The 22404-nt window shown below is 45.5% G+C and overlaps 1 protein-coding gene across 6 annotated transcripts in view; it reads left to right on the top strand.

Annotated features, from left to right (window-relative positions):
- The window catches only part of DNMT3A (DNA methyltransferase 3 alpha), a 1562966-nt gene that overhangs the window by 1204615 nt on the left and 335947 nt on the right, over positions 1 to 22404 (top strand). For all 6 annotated transcript variants that reach the window (XM_069233637.1, XM_069233638.1, XM_069233642.1 and 3 more), the window contains one exon: positions 17019 to 17202. In XM_069233637.1, the coding sequence (XP_069089738.1) occupies positions 17019 to 17202 (184 nt within the window). The remainder of the gene's footprint in view (positions 1 to 17018; positions 17203 to 22404) is intronic.

The raw sequence follows: 22404 nt of genomic DNA, 5'->3' as shown, positions 1-22404 counted from the left end.
GGATTCCTGAAACGAAAACAAAACCAGGAATCAAACAGGAACAAAATGCAGGTAAATGCAAAATTGAAAAGATTCAGAACCCAAGGCTAAGCTAAGAATCAGGAGCGAAGACACAATCTGAGCAGAAAGTGATGCAGCGCAAGGAAAGGGAGAAAACAGAGCCCTTATATACCAAGAAACAGGAAGTGACCAACAGGAAGTAAAAAGACACCATTTTAGATAGGGAAAAAGTACATAGGATAGAATAGAACAGGAACCATAGAAAATAGGGACCAAGGAATGCTGGGAAGAAAAAGGTAACATGGGAAGGGGGAAAGACATAAAGAAAGGACAGAAAAATGCCTCGAAAAAGTAAAGAAGAAAAAGAAGAAGAAGAAAGAAAAAAGAAACAGGTAAGGAGGGGTCAGGGGAGAACAGGGACACAACAGAAGGCAGAGCGAGGCCCAAAATAATATCTGGGGCCTCGCGCTGTACAAAGAAGACTCGGGGCGCGCCGCGTCTTGAGAACGCGCTGCGCGGCGCGAGCCGAATGCTCGGCTCGCGCCGCACCACGCGGCGCAACAGTAGGTCTCCCCCCCCCCCCCCCCCCCCCCCCCCCCCCCCCCCCCGAAGGTCTAGGTTTGAAAGGAAACAAACGATGAAAACGAGAAATCAAAAGAGGGGCGTGAACAGAAGAAGCTTCTTCCCAAGAGCATTCACTAAGAGGATAACCCTTCCAGTGAATCAAATACTGAATACGCCGGTGAAAAAGGCGAGAGTCACAAATTTCTTGAACCTCATATTCAGGGACATCATTCACCCACACAGGAGGAGGACAAGGAAACTGACGAGAGAAAGGATCAGGGACATAAGGTTTGAGTTGGGATACATGAAAGACCGGATGAATTTTCCAAGTATGAGGCAAGCGAAGACGAACAGTGACAGGATTGAGCAACTGAAGAATACGAAAAGGCCCATAATAGCGAGGCGTGAACTTATTCAGAGAAAGGCGAGAGGGCAAGAATTTGGAAGAAAGCCAGACTTTATCCTGAGGGTGATAATCAGGAGTGGGTCCACGTTTCTTATCAGCGATCTTCTTCATATATCTCTTAGTGTGCAATAAATTAGATCTAATTAGCTTATGGAGTTGCAGGAGACGTTTGGAAAAAGATGTAATGGCAGGCAGAGGAGAGGTAGATTGAGGAGCAGTAGGAAAAGAGGTCGGATGATAGCCATAGGAACAGAAAAAGGGAGTGACCTTGGAGGCACTATGGGCAGAATTGTTGTAGGAATATTCAGCAATAGGAAGATAAGTGTTCCAGTTGCTTTGGGTGGAATTACAAAAACAACGAAGGTATTGTTCTAGTCCTTGATTCAAACGCTCAGTCTGTCCATTGGTCTGAGGATGGAAACCGGATGATAGTGCTATATTGATATTTAGTGTCTTGCAAAAATGTTTCCAAACCCGGGAAATATACTGGGGACCCCTGTCAGACACAATGGTATGTGGAAGTCCATGGAGACGGAAAATATGGTCGATAAATATCTGGCTCAATTCTTGGGATGTTGGTAATTTCTTTAGAGCAGTAAAGTGGGCCATCTTAGTGAAAGAATCAACAGTGACCATGATAACCTGGTTTCCAGCTGATGGCGGAAGTGAACACATAAAGTCAGTGGAAATAGTATGCCATGGCGTTGGTGGAACTGGCAAAGGCTGTAGTAATCCTGCAGGTCTGCTACGGGGAATCTTGACTTGGGCACATATGGGACAAGCCTGAACATATCTTTCGACATCTGATTTCCAGGTAGGCCACCAGAAAGATCGCGAAAGAAGTTCTTGTGTGGCCTTAATACCTCTATGTCCAGCAACCGGTGAATCATGGCACATCTGTAATGCTTTGTCTCGCACTCTGTTAGTAGGGAGGAATAACAGCTTCTGATGAAAAAAGAATCCTTCCTTCTTGCATAAAAAGGTTCTTAATTTCTCTATTTCGCTATTAGACAGGCTGGAATACTCCAGTTGTACCTCATCCAGAAAAGATTGAGCAACTCCAATGACCTTACTAGGCTCCAGTAGAAACTGAGATGGGGAAGGAGTACAATCTGGATAGCGTCGAGACAGAGCATCAGCCAGAATGTTTTGAGATCCAGGAATATAGGTGATGTAAAAGTCATACTGACTAAAGAAAAAGGCCCAACGCGCCTGGCGACTATTTTGGCATACAAAATTACGTAGACATTGCAGATTACGGTGATCTGTTCTCGCCTCGAAAGGCTCCTTGGATCCCATCAGAAACTGTCTCCATTCGATGCAGGCTGTCTTCAGAGCTAACAACTCTCTTTCTAGTACTGAGCAATGTTGTTCAGCTGAAGAGAGAATATGGGACAAATAGAAAACAGGATGTTCAAGACCATCATCTTCTTGAAGTTGAAGCAAGACTGCTCCAATAGCTTTTTCGGAAGCATCGGTAACTACGATAAACTGTTTATTGGTATCTGGATGTCTCAAGATGGGAGCTTGAGTGAATGCCTTCTTTAATTCTTGAAAAGCTGTTTCAGCCGCCTTGGTCCAGACAAACCCCTGTTTTAGATTTTCCTTCTTTAAGGTATGGGTTATATGGCTGGTCTGTTTAGCAAAGTCTTGAATGAACTGTCGGTAAAAATTTGCTAATCCTAGGAAACATTGTGTTTCTTTGATAGAAGAGGGAGAAGGCCACTCTAGAATTGCTTGTACCTTTTCTAGGTCCATAGCTATGCCGGTGGAACTTAAATGATAACCCAGATATTTGACTTCCGTCTTATCGAACTCACACTTTTCGGGTTTACAGAATAGTTGATGTGCTCGGAGTCTGTGAAGGACTTGTTTCACATGAGAAGAATGGAGTTCGGGGTGTCTGGAAAAAATAAGGATGTCGTCCAAGTAGATTACGAGTGTCTGGTTCAAGAGATCGGAAAATATTGAGTCCATAAACCTTTGAAATATAGCAGGAGCGTTCGTAAGACCAAAGGGCATGACTTTATATTCAAAATGACCGAACGGTGTCCTGAATGCTGTTTTCCACTCGTCTCCTTCTTTTATACGTAAAAGGTGGTAAGCTCCCCGAAGATCCAACTTGGTAAAACGTTGAGCCCCTCTGACTGCCTCTAAAATATCCTTAATGAGGGGCAAAGGATAACGATCCTTAATAGTTATCTTGTTTAGGCCTCGAAAGTCTATGCAAGGACGAAGATCTTTGGTCTTCTTAGGTACAAAAAAGAGAGGAGCCCCTGCTGGAGAAGAAGATGGAACAATGAGACCACCCTGTACATTTTCCTCCAGATACTCCTTAAGAACTTCCTTTTCAGGTTCCGTGAGAGAATACATCCTCCCAAAGGGAACGACTGTTCCAGGTTCCAAAGGAATAGCACAATCGTACTCTCGATGTGGAGGTAATACAGGTCTGGATGGTTTTTGAAACACGTCTTGGAACTCTAAATAATGTTCAGGAACCCCTTGGACCGTGTTGATGGAATACTCCGTAGTACTCTTCATAGGTGTTAATCTGTTTGGTGACCAATATTTATCGGAAGCAAAGCAATTTTCTTGACAAAACTGTGAGGATAAAGAAATTGTCCGGGTTACCCAGTTCACATATGGGTTATGTCTAGTAAACCATGGAATTCCGAGAATAATGGTATGGTTGGGAGATGAAATGAGATCAAAAGAGAGGTGTTCTTGATGATTACCAAACTGTAAATTTAACATCAAGGTCGTAGTATCGACTGGACCTGAGGATATTAAAGATCCATCCACGGTGTGTACTTGTTCAGGAATGTCTTTGGGTTGAGTGGGAATTTGCAGATTAGTGGCCCATGTCTTATCCATGTATATACCACTAGCACCACAATCCAATAATGCCATAGTTCTTTCTTGGCGGCCATCAGGTAGTTATAATATGACTGGTAACACGAACAAGTAAGTTGTATTGTCGTTGAATGAGCTGATAGAAGGTATAGCCGATGATCCCGTCCCCTCCCTTCTTACAGAGGACGGGAGGTGGCGTTTCCCAAGGGTCTAGGTGGACGTACAGGACATGTACGAAGCATGTGACCAGCAGAACCACAGTAGAGGCACAATCCCTTCTTCCGTCTGTCTTCCTTCTCACTAGCAGAGAGTGGCCCTCGAGTAGTATCCACTTGCATGGGTTCCCCTTCTATATCTTTAGCAGGAGGACGAGATTCCTCAGGATGAGGTGGATACATCCGTGAAGAGCTTGGCTGAGACGATCCTCTACTCCTTCTCTTCTCCATTTGTCGTTCTTGAAGACGATACTCGATGGAAAGTGCTTGATCCATGAGGCCACGAAGATCTTCAACTCTGGTGGAATGTACTAATTCATCCTTAATTTCTTCCTTAAGTCCTCTGCGAAACAGTTACCAGGGTACGCTCCACCCAAGTGGTCTCTGCCGCTAATTGACGGAAACGTGTAATATATCGGAGGACATCCTGGGAACCTTGCTGGATATCACATAATGCTTCCTCTGCCGAGGCTTCCAATCCTGGGCGACTAAACATTTGTTTGAAGCGGGTCACGAAGGCAGAATAGTCCGACAATACTGGATCGTTGGATGACACCATCGGGGTTGCCCAGGCCAAGGCAGGACCGGATAATGCACTAATAAGATATCCCACCTTTGTCCTGTCATGAGAGAATTGGGTAGGTCTGAAGGCGAAGTAAACCGTTAATGCATCCAGGAATTCACGCAGTTTAGTTGGTTCACCAGAGAAGCGAGGCGTTGAGGCGGAGATAGTCGGAACATCGCCACTGCGGAGGGCCAAAGCCTGTCGTAAGACCGCATTCTCGTTGCGCAATTGTTGCAATTCCTGAGCTTGTTGTTGAATAGTAGTCAAAAAAGATGAATCAGGATCTGCAGCCGCCGCCACTGTGTCATCCATAGTGTCAGAAGATGTCGGAATGGTTTGGCGCTGCATTCTGTCACGACTCACGTGCTGCTGGCGCCTGGAAACCGCAGATCTAGTGGCGTAGGTCTTGAGGGTTCGGCTTTGGCCCAGTAAAGGGCGACTCTTTCTAGTAGCCACGGTGCTGCAGGCAGTGGAAACGCCAAGAACAGACTGTGCCCTTTAGAATTAGTGCCAGAGGGAAAAAACCCCAATAAAGGGGAAAAAACCTCCAAAAAATGGATTCCTGAAACGAAAACAAAACCAGGAATCAAACAGGAACAAAATGCAGGTAAATGCAAAATTGAAAAGATTCAGAACCGAAGGCTAAGAATCAGGAGCGAAGACACAATCTGAGCAGAAAGTGATGCAGCGCAAGGAAAGGGAGAAAACAGAGCCCTTATATACCAAGAAACAGGAAGTGACCAACAGGAAGTAAAAAGACACCATTTTAGATAGGGAAAAAGTACATAGGATAGAATAGAACAGGAACCATAGAAAATAGGGACCAAGGAATGCTGGGAAGAAAAAGGTAACATGGGAAGGGGGAAAGACATAAAGAAAGGACAGAAAAATGCCTCGAAAAAGTAAAGAAGAAAAAGAAGAAGAAGAAGAAAGAAAAAAGAAACAGGTAAGGAGGGGTCAGGGGAGAACAGGGACACAACAGAAGGCAGAGCGAGGCCCAAAATAATATCTGGGGCCTCGCGCTGTACAAAGAAGACAAGGGGCGCGCCGCGTCTTGAGAACGCGCTGCGCGGCGCGAGCCGAATGCTCGGCACGCGGCGCAACACCCTGACTTTTTGCCTTTGCTGATGCCAAGTTATGATTTGAAAGTGTGCTGAGGCCTGCTAATCAGGCCCCAGCACCAGTGTTCTTTCCCTAACCTGTACTTTCGCTTCCACAATTGGCACACCCTGGCATCCAGGTAAGTCCCTTGTAACTGGTACCCCTGGTACCAAGGGCCCTGATGCCAGGGAACTCCTCTAAGGGGTGCAGCATATCTTATGCCACCCTGGGGACCCCTCACTCAGCACAGACACACTGCTTGCCAGTTTGTGTGTGCTAGTGGGGATAAAAAGACTAAGTCGACATGGCACTCCCCTCAGGGTGCCATGCCAACCTCACACTGCCTACAGGTATAGATAAGTCACCCCTCTAGCAGGCCTTACAGCCCTAAGGCAGGGTGCACCCTAGGTGAGGGCATAAGTGCATGAGCACTATGCCCCTACAGTGTCTAAGCAAAACCTTAGACATTGTAAGTGCAGGGTAGCCATAAGAGTATATGGTCTCGGAGTCTGTCATGCACGAACTCCACAGCACCATAATGGCTACACTGAAAACTGTGAAGTTTAGTATCCTACTTCTCAGCACAATAAATGCACACTGATGCCAGTGTACATTTTATTGTAACATACACCCCAGAGGGCACCTTAGAGGTGCCCCCTGAAACCTTAACCGACTACCTGTGTAGGCTGACTGGTTTTAGCAGCCTTCCACACACCAGACATGTTGCTGGCCACAGGGGGAGAGTGCCTTTGTCACTCAGTGGCTAGTAACAAAGACTGTACTGGGTGGAGATGCTTATCACCTCCCCCTGCAGGAACTGTAACACCTGGCGGTGGGCTCACCCCCTTTGTTACAGCACCCCAGGGCACTCCAGCTAATGGAGTTGCCTGCCCCCTCTGGCCACGGCCCCACTTTTGGCGGCAAGGCCGGAGGAGATAATGAGAAAAACAAGGAGTCGTCACTGGCCAGTCAGGACAGCCCCTAAGGTGCCCTGAGCTGAAGTGACTCTGACTTTTAGAAATCCTCCATCTTGCAGATGGAGGATTCCCCCAATAGGGATAGGAATGTGCCCCCCTCCCTCAGGGAGGGGGCACAAAGAGGGTGTAGCCACCCTCAAGGACAGTAGCCATTGGCTACTGCCCTCCCAGACCTAAACACACCCTTAAATTTAGTATTTAAGGGCTCCCCAGAACCTAAGAAACTAGATTCCTGCAACCTAAGAAGAGGAGGACTGCTGAACTGAAAACCTGCAGAGAAGACGGAGAGGCAAACTGCTTTGGCCCCAGCTCTACTGGCCTGTCTCCCCACTTCTAAAGACACTGCTCCAGCGACGCGTTCCACGGGGACCAGCGACCTCTGAAGCCTCAAAGGACTGCCCTGCATCTAGAAGGACCAAGAACTCCTGAGGACAGCGGCTCTGTTCCACAAAGACTGCAACCTTGCAACAAAGAAGCAGCTTTGAACCAACACACGTTTCCCTCTGGAAGCGTAAGACTTTGCACTCTGCACCCGACGCCCCCGGCTCGATTTGCGGAGAACAAACACCACAGGGAGGACTCCCCGGCGACTACGAGACAGTGAGTAGTCAGAGTTGCTCCCCCCCCGAGCCTCCACAGCGACGCCTGCAGAGGGAATCCCGAGGCTCCCCCTGACCGCGACTGCCTGCTTCAAAGACCCGACACCTGGTAAAGACTCTACATCCGCAGCCCCCAGGACCTGAAGGATCCGACATCCAGTGCAGGAGCGACCCCCAGGTGGCCCTCTCCCTTGCCCAGGTGGTGGCTACCCCGAGGAGCCCCCCCCTTGCCTGCCTACATCGCTGAAGAGACCCCTTGGTCTCCCATTGAATCCTATTGCGAACCCAACGCTTGTTTACACACTGCACCCGGCCGCCCCCGTGCCGCTGAGGGTGTACTTTTTGTGTGGTCTTGTGTCCCCCCAGGTGCCCTACAAAACCCCCCTGGTCTGCCCTTACAAAGACACGGGTACTTAACTGCTGGCAGACTGGAACAGGGGGCACCCCCTTCTCCATTGAAGCCTATGCGTTTTGGGCACCACTTTGACCTCTGCACCTGACTGGCCCTGAGCTGCTGGTGTGGTAACTTTGGGGTTGCTCTGAACCCCCAACGGTGGGCTACCTTGGACCCAAGTTTGAACCCCATAGGTGGTTTACTTACCTGCAAAAACTAACAAACACTTACCTCCCCCAGGAACTGTTGAAAATTGCACTGTCTAGTTTTAAAATAGCTATATGTCATTTATGTGAAAACTGTACATGCTATTTTGCTAATTCAAAGTTCCTAAGTGAAGTAACTTTCATTTAAAGCATTACTTGTAAATCTTGAACCTGTGGTTCTTAAAATAAACTAAGAAAATATATTTTTCTATATAAAAACCTATTGGCCTGGAATTGTCTTTGAGTGTGTGTTCCTCATTTATTGCCTGTGTGTATACAACAAATGCTTAACACTACCCTCTAATAAGCCTACTGCTCGACCACACTACCACAAAATAGAGCATTAGAATGTTCTCTTTTTGCCACTATCTTACCTCTAAGGGGAACCCTTGGACTCTGTGCATACTATTCCTTACTTTGAAATAGTGAATACAGAGCCAACTTCCTACAACATCTGTTCGTGGCATGAGACACTGCAGATTCACATGCGCCCTCCCCGGGAGCCTGTGGCCGTTAAACGTTGATGTAAATTGTATATTATATGTTGATAAAACTTGTACATTTGTAAATATATATCACTTTTAGGCACATTATGTACATACATACTTACTCCATTGCATGGGCACCTTTACTATATACACAACTCCTACCTCACCCTCTGCGGGAAAAACAACCTAAGATGGAGTCGACGCCTATGCGCAATGGAGCCGAAAGGGGAGGAGTCCCTCTGTCTCGTGACTCGAAAAGACTTCTTAGAAGAAAAACAACTTGTAACACTCCGAGCCCAACACTAGATGGCAGGATAATGCACAGCATGTGAATCTGCAGCGTCTCATGCCACGAACAGATGTACACTGGGTAAGTGACATTTTCCATATTTATATTTGTTCGGTGGCATGTGTAGCTGCAGATGCACATGCTGTGCATTATCCTGCCACCTAGTGTTGGGCTCGGAGTGTTACAAGTTGTTTTTCTTCGAAGAAGTCTTTTCGAGTCACGGGACCGAGTGACTCCTCCCTTTCGGCTCCATTGCGCATGGGCGTTGACTCCATCTTAGATTGTTTTCTTTCCGCCATTGGGTTCGGACGTGTTCCTCTACGCTCCGTATTTCGAATCGGGAAAGTTAACTAACGTATCGAAAATTCGACGGTGTTGTTATCGCTCGGTACCGGGTTAGTGTTAGTGTATCGGCACCGACATCAAGACCGCTTCGACGGCCCTTCGGGGCTTCCACTCTTCACCGAGGCCTGGTCGGCCCGACCACACCTGTTGTCCCAGACTAATGGACCGGACCCCCTTCCGTTTCTGTCCTAAGTGCCACGCAAAGTATCCTTACACAGACCAGCACCGGGGGTGTAATCTGTGTTTGTCACCCGAACACAGAGAGGATACCTGTGGAGCTTGCCAAGCGTTTCGATCGAAAAAGACCCCAAGGGATCGACGCGCAAGAAGACTGCAAATGGCGTCGAAGCCGAAAGAACAGCTCGACGTCAAAGAGGAGGAAAGTATCTTCTTCCAAGAGACAGACTCGGATGAATCCGAAAGCGAACGAACCGTGAGTAAACCTGCCCAGTCCGAAATTCAGGGTCATACCAAAACACCTAAGGCCATGGGGACGCCACCACCAGCAGGCCATGGCTCAACCCACCGAAAGGAAGGTGACCAAACATCGGCACAGAAAAAGGCCAAGGAGTTGGCGAAGGCTTCCGACTCCGGTGGAGAATTCGGCACCGAACGATTTCGACACCGAGTGATCGAATCGACCACACCCCGAAAAGTCTCCTCGGAACCGAAAAAGACTATAACAGCAGAAACTTCGGTACCGAAAAAAGCGGCCTCGGAGCCGAAAAGAAGCTCTTATACAGAAGAGCAAGGACTTTCCAGCCAACTCAAGGAAAGGCACCGATTCGAGCAAGAGTTAGGTATGGAAGAACCTGACCATACTCAACGGAGGTTACATATTCAAAAGGAGACTTGCAAGATTCAGACTTTACCTCCACTCAAATCGAAAAGGAAGCTTGCATTTCAGGAAACAGAAATGCAACCAAAGGCAAAAGTGGTTAGAGACACAACCATCCCCACCGCAACCACCACAATTGTCACCGGTGAGAACACCTATAATGCAGTCACCCACACATACTTGGTTGACCCATGATGATGCTGATGCATGGGATTTATATGATCCACCAGTATCGGATAACAGTCCAGAATGTTATCCAACAAAGCTGTCGCCACCAGAAGACAGTACTGCATATACGCAGGTACTATCCAGGGCAGCTACGTTCCACAACGTAGTAATGCACACAGAGCCAGTGGAGGATGACTTCCTTTTTAACACTCTGCCATCCACCCACGCATCTTATCAGAGTCTGCCGATGCTCCCAGGCATGCTCAAGCCCGTGCAACAGGTCTTCCAGGAGCCTGTAAGGGGAAGAGCTATCACGCCTAGAGTTGAAAAAAAGTACAAACCACCTCCAACAGATCCTGTGTTCATAACACAGCAGCTCACACCGGACTCAGGGGTTGTAGGGGCAGCAAGGAAAAGAGCAAACTCTCAATCGTCGGGAGATGCTCCACCACCTGAGAAAGAAAGTCGGAAATTCGACGCTGCAGGCAAGCGAGTGGCATCACAAGCAGCCAACAATGGCGAATTGCCAATTCACAAGCCCTACTTGCACACTACGATAGGGCACACTGGGACGAGATGCAAGACATCATACAGTACTTGCCCAAGGAACACCCAAAACGTGCCCAGCAAGTAGTGGAAGAGGGACAGGCCATATCTAACAACCAGATAAGGTGCGCACTAGACTCTGCAGACATGGCAGCACGGACTGTCAAAACGGCTGTAACCATCCGCAGACATGCATTGCTGCGAAGTTCTGGATTCAAGCCAGAGATTCAACAAGCGGTGTTAAATATGCCGTTTAATCAACAACAGTTGTTTGGGCCGGAAGTCGATACAGCCATTGAAAAAAGACACGGACACGGCCAAAGCCATGGGCGCGCTCTATTTCCCACAAATCAGAGGCACCTTTAGAAAACCACAATTCAGAGGAGGGTTTCGGCAACAAACATCTGAACCTTCCACCTCTCAAACCAGACCCACCTATCAATCACAATACCAAAGGGGGGGAGGGTTTTGTGGTTCCTATAGAGGAAGGGGAAAATTCCAACCAACGAAACCAAGCCAGACCAAGCAGTGACTTTAATGTCACAACACCCCAACACTTGTCACCAGTGGGGGGGGGGGGAGGCTAACCATATACTACCAAAACTGGACACACATTACCACAGGCGCATGGGTCCTATCAATTATCCAACATGGTTTTTGCATAGAATTCACAACATTCCCTACAGATGTGCCACCCAAAACGCACAGACTGTCTCAGCAACAGTTAGACCTATTACAGATAGAGGTCCAAGCACTGCTACAAAAACAAGCAATAGAGCTCATACCCACTCACCAAAAGGAACAGGCGTCTACTCACTATATTTCCTGATTCCAAAGAAGGACAAAATGTTAAGACCTATCTTAGATCTCAGAACACTGAATCTCTTAATCAAATCAGATCATTTCCACATGGTAACACTTCAGGACGTAGTTCCCTTACTAAAAAAGGAGGAATACATGACAACATTAAATCTCAAGGATGCGTATTTCCACATACCCATCCATCCTTCTCACAGAAAATAATTAAGGTTTGTAATGCACGGCATACACTATCAATTCACAGTGCTACCGTTCGGCATAACAACAGCGCCCAGGGTATTCACAAAATGCTTAGCAGTAGTAGCCGCTCACATAAGGAGACAGCACATGCACGTATTCCCATATTTAGACGACTGGCTAATAAAAACCAACACTCAACAATAGTGTATAATTCACACACATAGAAACTCTACACAAACTAGGGTTCTCTATAAATTACCAAAAATCACATCTGCAACCATCCCAAATACAACAATATTTGGGAGCAACAATCAACACACAAAGGGCAATTGCCGCTCCAAGTCCACAAAGAGTCCAATCGTTCCAAAATGTAAGATCAAGCATACAACCAAACCAACACTACACGGTAAGGTTTGTAATGAAACTACTAGGCATGATGTCCTCATGCGTAGCCATTGTCCCAAATGCAAGATTACACATGCGGCCCTTACAACAGTGCCTAGCAAAACAATGGACACAAGCACAAGGTCAACTTCAAGATCTAGTATTGATAGACAACCAAACACACTCCTCGCTTCAATGGTGGAACCCTATAAATTTAAACAAAGGGCAGCCATTCCAAGACCCAGTGCCTCAAGCTATTATCACAACAGATGCTTCCATGGTTGGGTGGGGAGCACACCTCTACAATCACAGCATACAGGGTCAATGGGACAATCAACAAAAACAACTTCACATAAATCACTTGGAACTGCTAGCGGTTTTTCTAGCATTAAAAGCGTTTCAACCACTAGTAGCCCACACAAGCATTCTTGTCAAGACAGACAACATGACAACAATGTGTTATCTCAACAAACCAGGGGGGAAACACTCGTCACAACTTTGTCTCTTAGCGCAAAGGATTTGGCATTGGGCAATTCACAACCACATTCGCCTAATAGCACAATACATACCAGGCATTCAGAATCAGTTCGCCGACAATCTCAGTCGAGATCACCAGCAAACTCACGAATGGGAAATACATCCCCAGATTCTACAGGATCACTTCCACTGCTGGGGAACACCAAACATAGACCTATTTGCAACAAAAGAAAACTCAAAATGCCAAAACTTCGCGTCCAGGTACCCACACCCTCAGTCCAAGGGCAATGCCCTATGGATCAGCTGGTCAGGGATATTTGCTTACGCTTTTTCCCCTCTCCCACTCATTCCTTATCTGGTCAACAAACTAAGTCAAAACAAACTCAAACTAATCCTCATAGCACCAACGTGGGCTCGCCAACCGTGGTACACAACACTGTTGGACTTATCAATAGTACCTCACATCAAACTACCAAACAGACCAGATCTGTTAACACAACACAAACAACAGATCAGACACCCGAATCCAGCATCGCTCAATCTAGCAATCTGGCTCCTGAAGTCTTAGAATTTGGACATTTAAATCTTACACAAGAGTGTATGGAGGTCATTAAACAAGCGAGAAAACCTACAACAAGACATTGTTACGCAAACAAATGGAAAAGATTTGTTTGCTACTGCCACACTAATCAAATTCAACCACTACATGCCTCCACAAAGGACATTGTAAACTATTTATTACACTTACAAAAGTCTAATCTAGCATTCTCTTCCATTAAAATCCATCTCACTGCAATATCTGCCTATCTGCAGATTACACATACAACATCACTTTTTAGAATCCCAGTCATTAAAGCATTTATGGAAGGACTAAAAAGAATCATACCCCCAAGGACACCACCATTACCTTCGTGGAACCTTAATATTGTATTAACACGACTCATGGGCCCACCATTCGAACCCATGCATTCTTGTCAAATCCAATATCTGACTTGGAAAGTAGCCTTTCTAATAGCCATCACATCACTTACAAAAGTGAGTGAAATACAAGCATTTACTATTCAAGAACCTTTTATACAAATACATAAACTGGTTCTCCGTACAAATCCAAAATTCTTACCAAAGGTTATATCACCATTCCATCTAAACCAAACTGTGGAACTCCCAGTCTTCTTTCCACAACCAGACTCAGTAGCTGAAAGGGCCTTGCATACATTAGACATATAAAGAGCACTAATGTATTACATTGACAGAACAAAACAATTTCGTAAAACAAAACAATTGTTTGTAGCTTTCCAAAAACCTCATGCAGGTAACCCTATATCCAAACAAGGCATTGCCAGATGGATAGTAAAATGTATTCAAACTTGCTACATTAAAGCAAAAGGAGAATTACCTATTACACCAAGAGCACATTCCACTAGAAAGAAAGGCGCCACAATGGCTTTTCTTGGGAATATACCAATGACAGAAATTTGTAAGGCAGCCACCTGGTCTACGTCTCATACATTTACTAAGCATTACTGTGTAGACGTGTTAGCAACACAACAAGCCACAGTAGGACAGGCTGTATTAAGAACATTATTTCAAACAACTTCAACTCATACAGGCTAAACCACCGCTTTTTGGGGAGATTACTGCTTAATAGTCTATGCACAGCATGTGTATCTGCAGCTACACATGCCACCGAACGGAAAATGTCACTTACCTAGTGTACATCTGTTCGTGGCATGAGACACTGCAGATTTACATGCCACCTCCCCGGTAGCCTGTAGCCGTTTTTTAGTTGCAGTGTTAGTGAAATACAGGCGTTCACTCTTGTGGAACCTTTCTTCCAAGTACACAAACATAAAGTTGTACTTAGGACAAATCCCAAATTTCAACCAAAAGTAGTATCTCCTTTTCACATCAACCAAACAGTGGAATTGTCAGTCTTCTTTCCAAAGCCAGACTATGTGGCAGAAAGAGCTCTTCATACTCTAGATCTCAAAAGAGCTCTTATGTACTACATAGACAGAACTAAAGATTTTAGGAAAACAAAACAACTTTTTGTTGCCTTTCAACAACCACATAAAGACAATCCTGTATCTAAACAAGGCTTAGCAAGATGGATTGTTAGACGCATATAAACATGCTACATCAAAGCAAAGAGACAGCTTTTATTCACTCAAAGAGCACATTCTACAAGAAAGAAAGGTGCATCAATGGCATTTTTAGGAAACATACCAGTGGCTGATATATGTAAAGCGGCCACATGGTCAACTCCCTCATACATTTACAAAACACTATTGTGTTGATATTTTCTCACAACAGGCTATTGTAAGCCAGGCTGTCTTATGAACACTATTTCAAATAACTTCAACTCCTACAGGCTAGCCACTACTATTTTTTGGGAAGACTAACTGCTTTGTAGTCTATGCATAGCATGTGTATCTGCAGATACACATGCCATCGAACAGAAAATGTCACTTACCCAGTGTACATCTGTTCGTGGCATGTAGTGCTGCAGATTCACATGCACCCTCCCTCCTCCCCGGAAGCCTGTAGTCATTCTAGTTTTAACATTTGTACATATGTATATACATTTGCATGGACATCTCTTTATATTCTTATTCTCTATCACTCCTTCCTTCACCCTTTGTGGTAAAACAATCTTAACATTGGAGTCGATGCCTATGCTCACTGTAACTGAGAGGAGTCACCACTTGATCTTGTGACTCCGAAAAGACTTCTTCGTAGAAAAACAACTTGTAACAGTTCGAGCCCTACACTAGATGTCAGAAGAGCTATGCATAGCATGTGAATCTGCAGCACTACATGCCACGAACAGATGTACACTGGGTAAGTGACATTTTCCATTTCCTTCATGCATGGGAATTGAGTAGTGACAGTTGACAATCTGACCTCTCTTTAGAAGTCTGCAGTCTCATTCTAGTAGACAGGCGTCTCTCAATTAAGACCGTATATGCCTGCTATTGGGACATGTTTGTGGCTTGTTGCTCTGCCGAACATGTTGATCCGCTCCCTGCACCTTTGTCGGAGGCCTTCTTGTTTGTTTTATTGTTGACTCGGCATGTCTTTCCTTTGGGCATAGTTAAAGGGTATCTGTCAGCCATATCAGCCTTCTCACAATTGCTGTATCAAGTCCAGTTGTGACCCGTTTCCTGAAATGACTGCAATATATGTTCCCCCAAAACCCTTCATTATGCCCCAATAGGACCTTCATTTGGTTCTAATATTTTTGATGTGTTCATCCTTCAAGCCCATGCAGAGTTGTCTTCTGCATCTCTTGACCTTTAAAACTGTATTTTCAGTGGCCATTTACATAGTGCAGGAGGGTAAGTGAGCTCTGGCACTTCTCTGTGCACCCCTCATACACCAACTCCTTCCTGACGATCTGGTTCTCCATACCCGTGCCTCTCTCTTACTAAATGTGGTGATGCTTTTCTACGTTGGCCAGGGCATCACAATGCTGACCTTCGTTGCTCTGCCTCACCCTTCTGAAGAGGAGGAGAGACTTACAGGAGAGTGGCCTCCTGCCCTGTTTCCCCTCTTCACCAGGTCACCAAGGCCCAGAGCAAGTCTCTGACCACTGTGCACGATACCTCAAAGCATCTCTGCACCCAAGCCCCACAGCCTGAGTCCAAATGAGTTAGGCAAGACTGGACTCCCTGCCACTCGCCACCTGCAACCTCTTTCTGCAGTCTACCTCTACCCATACTTCTCCGGTGACAGAAACCTGATGCCTCTGGACACCTCTACTCCCGGCCACCCCGGCCTGAGGAGAATAAGACCAAAGGTGTCCTTACTACGTCCCCGAGCATCTCAAGAACTGAGCCCGTCTGTGGGTTCGCCAGGACTGGCCCCTCAGTTCTCACTTGTAGCCTCTTTGTGACCTAACTGTTCACCATTGAAGTGAATTGGACACCCGATTCCGTAACACACCTCTGCACCCACATGCCCCAGAGCTTTCCAAGGTGACCTGTTGGTGTGGCTTTGGACCTTGCCTCATACTCAGCTTAAGTCCTGGAGAACTGTCCCGTAATTCACTGTAAAGTGGCTGAATCCAGTACGTGTTTTTCCCCATCGGATAAAATTACCACACCCAGAAATTGAACTGTCAACTTTTGAAAACTAAAAATTGATTTCTCAAAGTACTCACCCGTTTCTGATGATCTGATCTTTATGTATAAATTAATATAAAAGTATGTGTTATTTTTATAAATTGGTGTTGGATTTCTTTATTGAGTGGGTGTCTCGCTTACTGGCTCTGTGTGCAATAAATGCATAACACTGTCCTCTAATAAGCCCAACTGCTTGCCCACGCTACCACAAAAGAGTGCTTTTAGGGTTATTATTTTAACCCCTGTCAGCTAATACGGGTCACCCTGAACTGTCTGCAAAATGTCCCCTTACATTGGTGCACTACATAGATAGCCAGCTTCCTACAACCACCATTCGTAGCTATTGATTAAAACATTTATATTAGAAGGTAGGAAATGTAAGAAGCTGTGGTAGTCAGGCAGTGACATGTAAGACATTGCAGAAACGTTTTGTGTCTCACTGATACTCCTTAACCATATTGTGTTTCCCTGGGTGACTAGGTGTTTCTGTGTGGAATGCGTTGACTTGCTGGTGGGGCCAGGAGCTGCCCAGGCTGCTATAAAGGAGGATCCTTGGAACTGCTACATGTGTGGACATAAGGGCGTCTATGGGCTTCTAAGGCGGCGGGATGACTGGCCTCCACGCCTGCAGATATTCTTTGCCAATAACCATGATCAAGAATTTGTGAGTATTATATATAAACCTTCTTAAATTGGTTTATGCTGGAGAGAAGCAGTTGTCCGATTCTTTTTTCTTTTTTTTTTTTAATTTGTATTTTTTTTTTTTTTTTTTGCATCTACCCTTCCTAGTTTTTTTTCAATTTTATGGCGCCTATCATGCTATTTTGGTATTTTTGTTTTTGTTTTCTTTTTCTTTTTATATTGATTTCTTGTAGGTATTTTGATTGTTATATTAGGTATTGAAGCCACGCAGAGGCAAACTGGCAGTAATTAGTGGCTGAGACTGACTGGCATATTTAGCAATTGGGGTTTTGGGGCTAGAAGTTAGTGTTGAGTCATTCCTAATGACTCGATCACAAGGAGTTGATGGGCATATCCCCAAATGCTACGGTTTGTCTCAGAAAAACAAATGGTTCTGCCATGATTAAATATTACTGGTTGTTTCTAAAATTGCATTGGGGGCTGCAGTGGAGGCTGTAATTAAAGTGGTAATTGAATGTTTCAGAATGACAAGAATACAGCTTTTTGTTCATAGCTTAAGAAATTGAAGTTCATTTTTGCTTTGACCAAGAGACAGTAGCAAACTGGGCTTCTTTGCAAATGCGTAACCAACCCCTCCACTCCCCAAACACGCACACACACACTTTTTGCACCCCTTTAGAACTACTGGATGCTGGTTTTCGACTCTGCCAGTGCTCTTTCCTTAAAACAGGTTATGCAAAATTGTTTACAGTTGGCACAGGACTTTAGCACCCATGTAAGTCCCTAGTAAATTTTACCCCCTGGTACCTAGGGCATGGGTACTAAAGAGGGTCTCTAAGGGCTGCAGCATATCTTATTCCACAGGAAGGGACCCCCACAAAAAATTGCATGCAGCCTGCCATTGCAAACTGCATGTCAGGGTGCAAACCCTGAGTGTTAACACAACATGGCACACACCTTGAATGAGATGCCAAAGTCACTGCATGCATTATATGTAAGTCACCTCTACAGTAGGCCTTAAGAGCCCTAAAGCAGGGTGCATTATAATACTTGAGGACATATCTGCATGAGCAGACAGTGTTTTTGTGTTAGCCTAAGAATAATAAAGGTTCTCCTCCAGGGGATCCTCATCAGTAGTCATAAGCACTGAATTATGCTGTCTTCAAATGGAACATACTTACATAGAAATGCTTTTCATTAAAAATACTGTTTAGTAAAAAAATAATATTTCCTGTCCTTTCCTGTAAAGGCTAAAATAGATGAAATATGATTTCGTTTTTTTTTTGTTTAAAAAATAAAATAAAATAAGCCAATTACAAATACATTAATTTAATATAAAGTAACTCGTTTTTTTTCCCTCAAACTTTTGTAGGAAAAGCAGGAAAATGTTAGCAGATCAGCTAGCACAAATATAGGTGGAAGAGCTGTCATTATGGCTTTAAGAAATTACCCTCCTGTAGAGTTTCAATATGTGCCAAAAGTCATAGATCAGTTTTTTTTCCAGCTCCTAGAAACAGGATACTAGAGAACTGAGCTCGACCTTTTTAAAAACTTTCTTACTTGAAGCCTTTCTAAACCTTAAAATATTGTCTGATTTTATGTCTTTAATCATTTGGAGACTTTTTAAAGGGTTCTTCATAAAGGATTTTTTTTTTTTCATTTCTCAAAGTAACATCCTAATAAGTGTCATTGTGGTCACGCGTTCAGTCCACCTCTTTGCAACACCTTCTCCGAGGACTTTTATGTCCCCAGTTTTCTCTTCTGTGGCTCTAGCCTGTGCCTGTGCCAATACAATTAGTACATCCTCAAATTCTTCCTCAGCACAGGGGTTTAGATCCACAGGTGCCTGCATCAGTACCAAAAGAACCTCACCTCTAAGCCTAAAGTTCATGAGGGCTCTCAAGGTCGTCTCCTTGAAAATACTCCAAAATATCACATTCCTGGCACTCACAACATTCCAGGAAGAACACAAGATTTTGTTCATGTTCTTCACGTTTGGCAATATCTTCTCATTCTTCTTTCAGTAGCTCCTCTCTTTGTTAAATTCTCCTTTATCTACAGTATCTCACATTCACTAGATATTACATTGAAACCTATAATGGGATTCTAGTAATAGTGGTGTTTAAACTAAAATTGTCAGTTCCTGCTTCACCTACATGAGCCTTTGTAATATTTGACGAACTGCACGTTTGGTCTTTTTCTAGACCTCTTTTTTCATTAGTTCCTCGTTTGTTTCAGCCAACAATGCATTTTTAAACACCTGCCTCTACCACATCTACACCAGTCAAATCTCTAAAGAAATTTAAAGCACAAGAGTAAGACCCTTGAGAGCAGGCCCTCCAGTTTTGGTCTGTCACCGTTAAGAAGATTTACTTTACTTCACTATTTTCCGCCACTCCACCAGATAAAAAGGGGCAAGCGCCTTGATTTTGTGGGAAGGAAAATGTGCTGGACTGCTGCAACAGAAATAAAGATCACCAGCACCACCTCTTTTCTCAGAAGATATAATAGAGTCCTTTGAAATTCCCTCCAGTGTTTGTTTGAGAAACATACCAGAAAGAACAGTCTGGACTTCCAGGAAGTGTTAAGTGAGTGTGCGTTGATCTAGAACCAAGTAAAACATGCAGCTGCAGATTCGTGTCACTATGCAGTTTACGGCAAGTATAGTTTTGCTTGATGCTAATAATTCCTGGCTCCGTTTAAATGTATTAAAGCTCGAGTCCCATCAGTGCATTATGAATCCTATGCTCTCTAGCAATACATATTATGTGGCTCAAATCTGTTTTTATCGATTATGTATATAAGAAACAATAAGCCTGTGTAAGTGTAGGAAGTTGGCTCTGTATGTACTATTTCAAAGTAAGAAATAGTATGCACAGAGTCCAAGGGTTCCCCTTAGAGGTAAGATAGTGGCAAAAAGAGATAATTCTAATGCTCTATTTTGTGGTAGTGTGGTCGAGCAGTAGGCTTATCAGAGGGTAGTGTTATGCATTTGTTGTACATACACACAGGCAATAAATGAGGAACACACACACAGACAATTCCAGGCCAATAGGTTTTTATATATCGAAAAATATATTTTCTTAGTTTATTTTAAGAACCACAGGTTCAAGATTTACAATCAATACTTTAAATAAAAGGTATTTCACTCAGGTATGATAGGAACTTTCAATCAGAAAAATTGCATGTACAGTTTTGGCAAAAATGGCAATAAGCTATTTTAAAACTAGACAGTGCAAATTTCAACAGTTCCTGGGGGAGGTAAGTATTGGTTAGTTTTGCAGGTAAGTAAACCACCTAAAAGGTTCAAAGTTGGGTCCAAGGTAGCCCACCGTTGGGGGTTCAGGGCAACCCCAAAGTTACCACCCCAGCAGCTCAGGGCCGGTCAGGTGCAGAGGTCAAAATGGTGCCCAAAACACATAGGCTTCAATGGAGAAGGGGGTTCCCCAGTTCCAGTCTGCCAGCAGGTAAGTACCTGCGTCTTTGGAGGACAGACAAGGGGGCTTTGTAGGGCACCGGGGGGGACAAAAGTCAGCACAAAAAGTACACCCTCAGCGGCACGGGGGCGGCCGGGTGCACAGTTCAAAAAGGCGTGGGGTTTGCAATAGGTTTCAATGGGAGACCCAGGGGTCTCTTCAGCAAAGCAGGCTGCAGGGGGGTGGGGGGTCCTCGGGATAGCCACAACCTGGGCAAGGGAGAGGGCCTCCTGGGGGTCGCTTCTGCACTGGAGGTCGGATCCTTCAGGTCCTGGGGGCTGCGGGTGCAGTGTCTTTACCAGGCATCGGGTTCTTGGAAGCAGGCAGTTGCGGTCGGGGGAGCCTCTGGATTCCCTCTGCAGGCGTCGCTGGGTGAGCTCAGGGGGGGTCAACCCTGGCTACTCACAGGGTCGCAGTCGCCGGGGAGTCCTCCCTGTAGTGTTGTTTCTCCACAGGTCGAGCCGGGGTCGTCGGGTGCAGAGTGGAAAGTTTCACGCTTCCGGCGGGAAACGTGGAGTCCTTTTAAAGACTTTCTTTGTTGCAAGTTTTGGTTTCTTTGGAAGAGGGCCGCTGTCCTCAGGAGTTCTTGGTCCTTTTAGATGCAGGGTAGTCCTCTTGAGGCTTCAGTGGTCGCTGGACCCTGGGGAGCGCGTCGCTGGTGCAGTTTCTCTTGAAGTGGGGAGACAGGCCGGTAGGGCTTGGGCCAAAGCAGTTAGTGTCTCCGTCTTCTCTGCAGGGCTTCAGGGCAGCAGTCCTCCTTCGTCTTAGGTTGCAGAAATCTATCTTCCTCGGTTCTGGGAGCCCCTAAATACTCAATTTAGGGGTGTGTTTAGGTCTAGGGGGGTTAGTAGCCAGTGGCTACTAGCCCTGAAGGTGGCTACACCCTCTTTGTGCCTCCTCCCTGAGGGGAGGGGGGCACATCCCTAATCCTATTGGGGGAATCCTCCATCTGCAAGATGGAGGATTTCTAAAAGTCATTCACCTCAGCTCAGGACACCTTAGGGGTTGTCCTGACTGGCCAGTGACTCCTCCTTGTTTTTCTCATTATCTCCTCCGTCCTTGTCGCCAAAAGTGGGGCCGTGGCCGGAGGGGGCGGGCAGCTCCACTAGCTGGGATGCCCTGTGGCGCTGTAACAAAGGGGGGGAGCGTTTGAGGCTCACCGCCAGGTGTTACAGCACCTGTCCCTTGTAACTGGTACCCCTGGTACCAAGGGCCCTGTTGCCAGGGAAGGTCTCTAAGGGCTGCAGCATGTCTTATGCCACCTTGGGGACCCCTCACTCAGAACATGCACACTGCCTCACATCTTGTGTGTGCTGGTGGGTAGGAAATGACTAAGTCGACATGGCACTCCCCTCAGAGTACCATGCCCACCTCAAACTGCCTGTGGCATAGGTAAGTCACTCCTCTAGAAGGTGCACTATACCACAGGTGAGGGCATATGTGCATGAGCACTATGCCCCTACAGTGTCAAAGCAAAACCTTAGACATTGTAAGTGTAGGATAGCCATAAGAGTATATGGTCTGGGAGTTTGTCAAACACGAACTCCACAGTTCCATAATGGCTACACTGAAATCTGGGAAGTTTGGTATCAAACTTCTCAGCACAATAAATGCACACTGATGCCAGTGTGGGATTTATTGTAAAATACACCCAGAGGGCATCTTAGAGATGCCCCCTGAATACCAGTCTGGCTCCTAGAGCTAGGCTGACCAGTTTCTGCCAGCCTGCCACAACCAGGCGAGTTTTT

The sequence above is a fragment of the Pleurodeles waltl genome, chromosome 5 (assembly GCF_031143425.1).
Source record: "Pleurodeles waltl isolate 20211129_DDA chromosome 5, aPleWal1.hap1.20221129, whole genome shotgun sequence".
NCBI classification, from domain to species: domain Eukaryota; kingdom Metazoa; phylum Chordata; class Amphibia; order Caudata; family Salamandridae; genus Pleurodeles; species Pleurodeles waltl.
The sequence above is the reverse complement of the archived record's forward strand: the minus strand, read 5'-3'. Positions and strand labels throughout refer to the sequence as shown.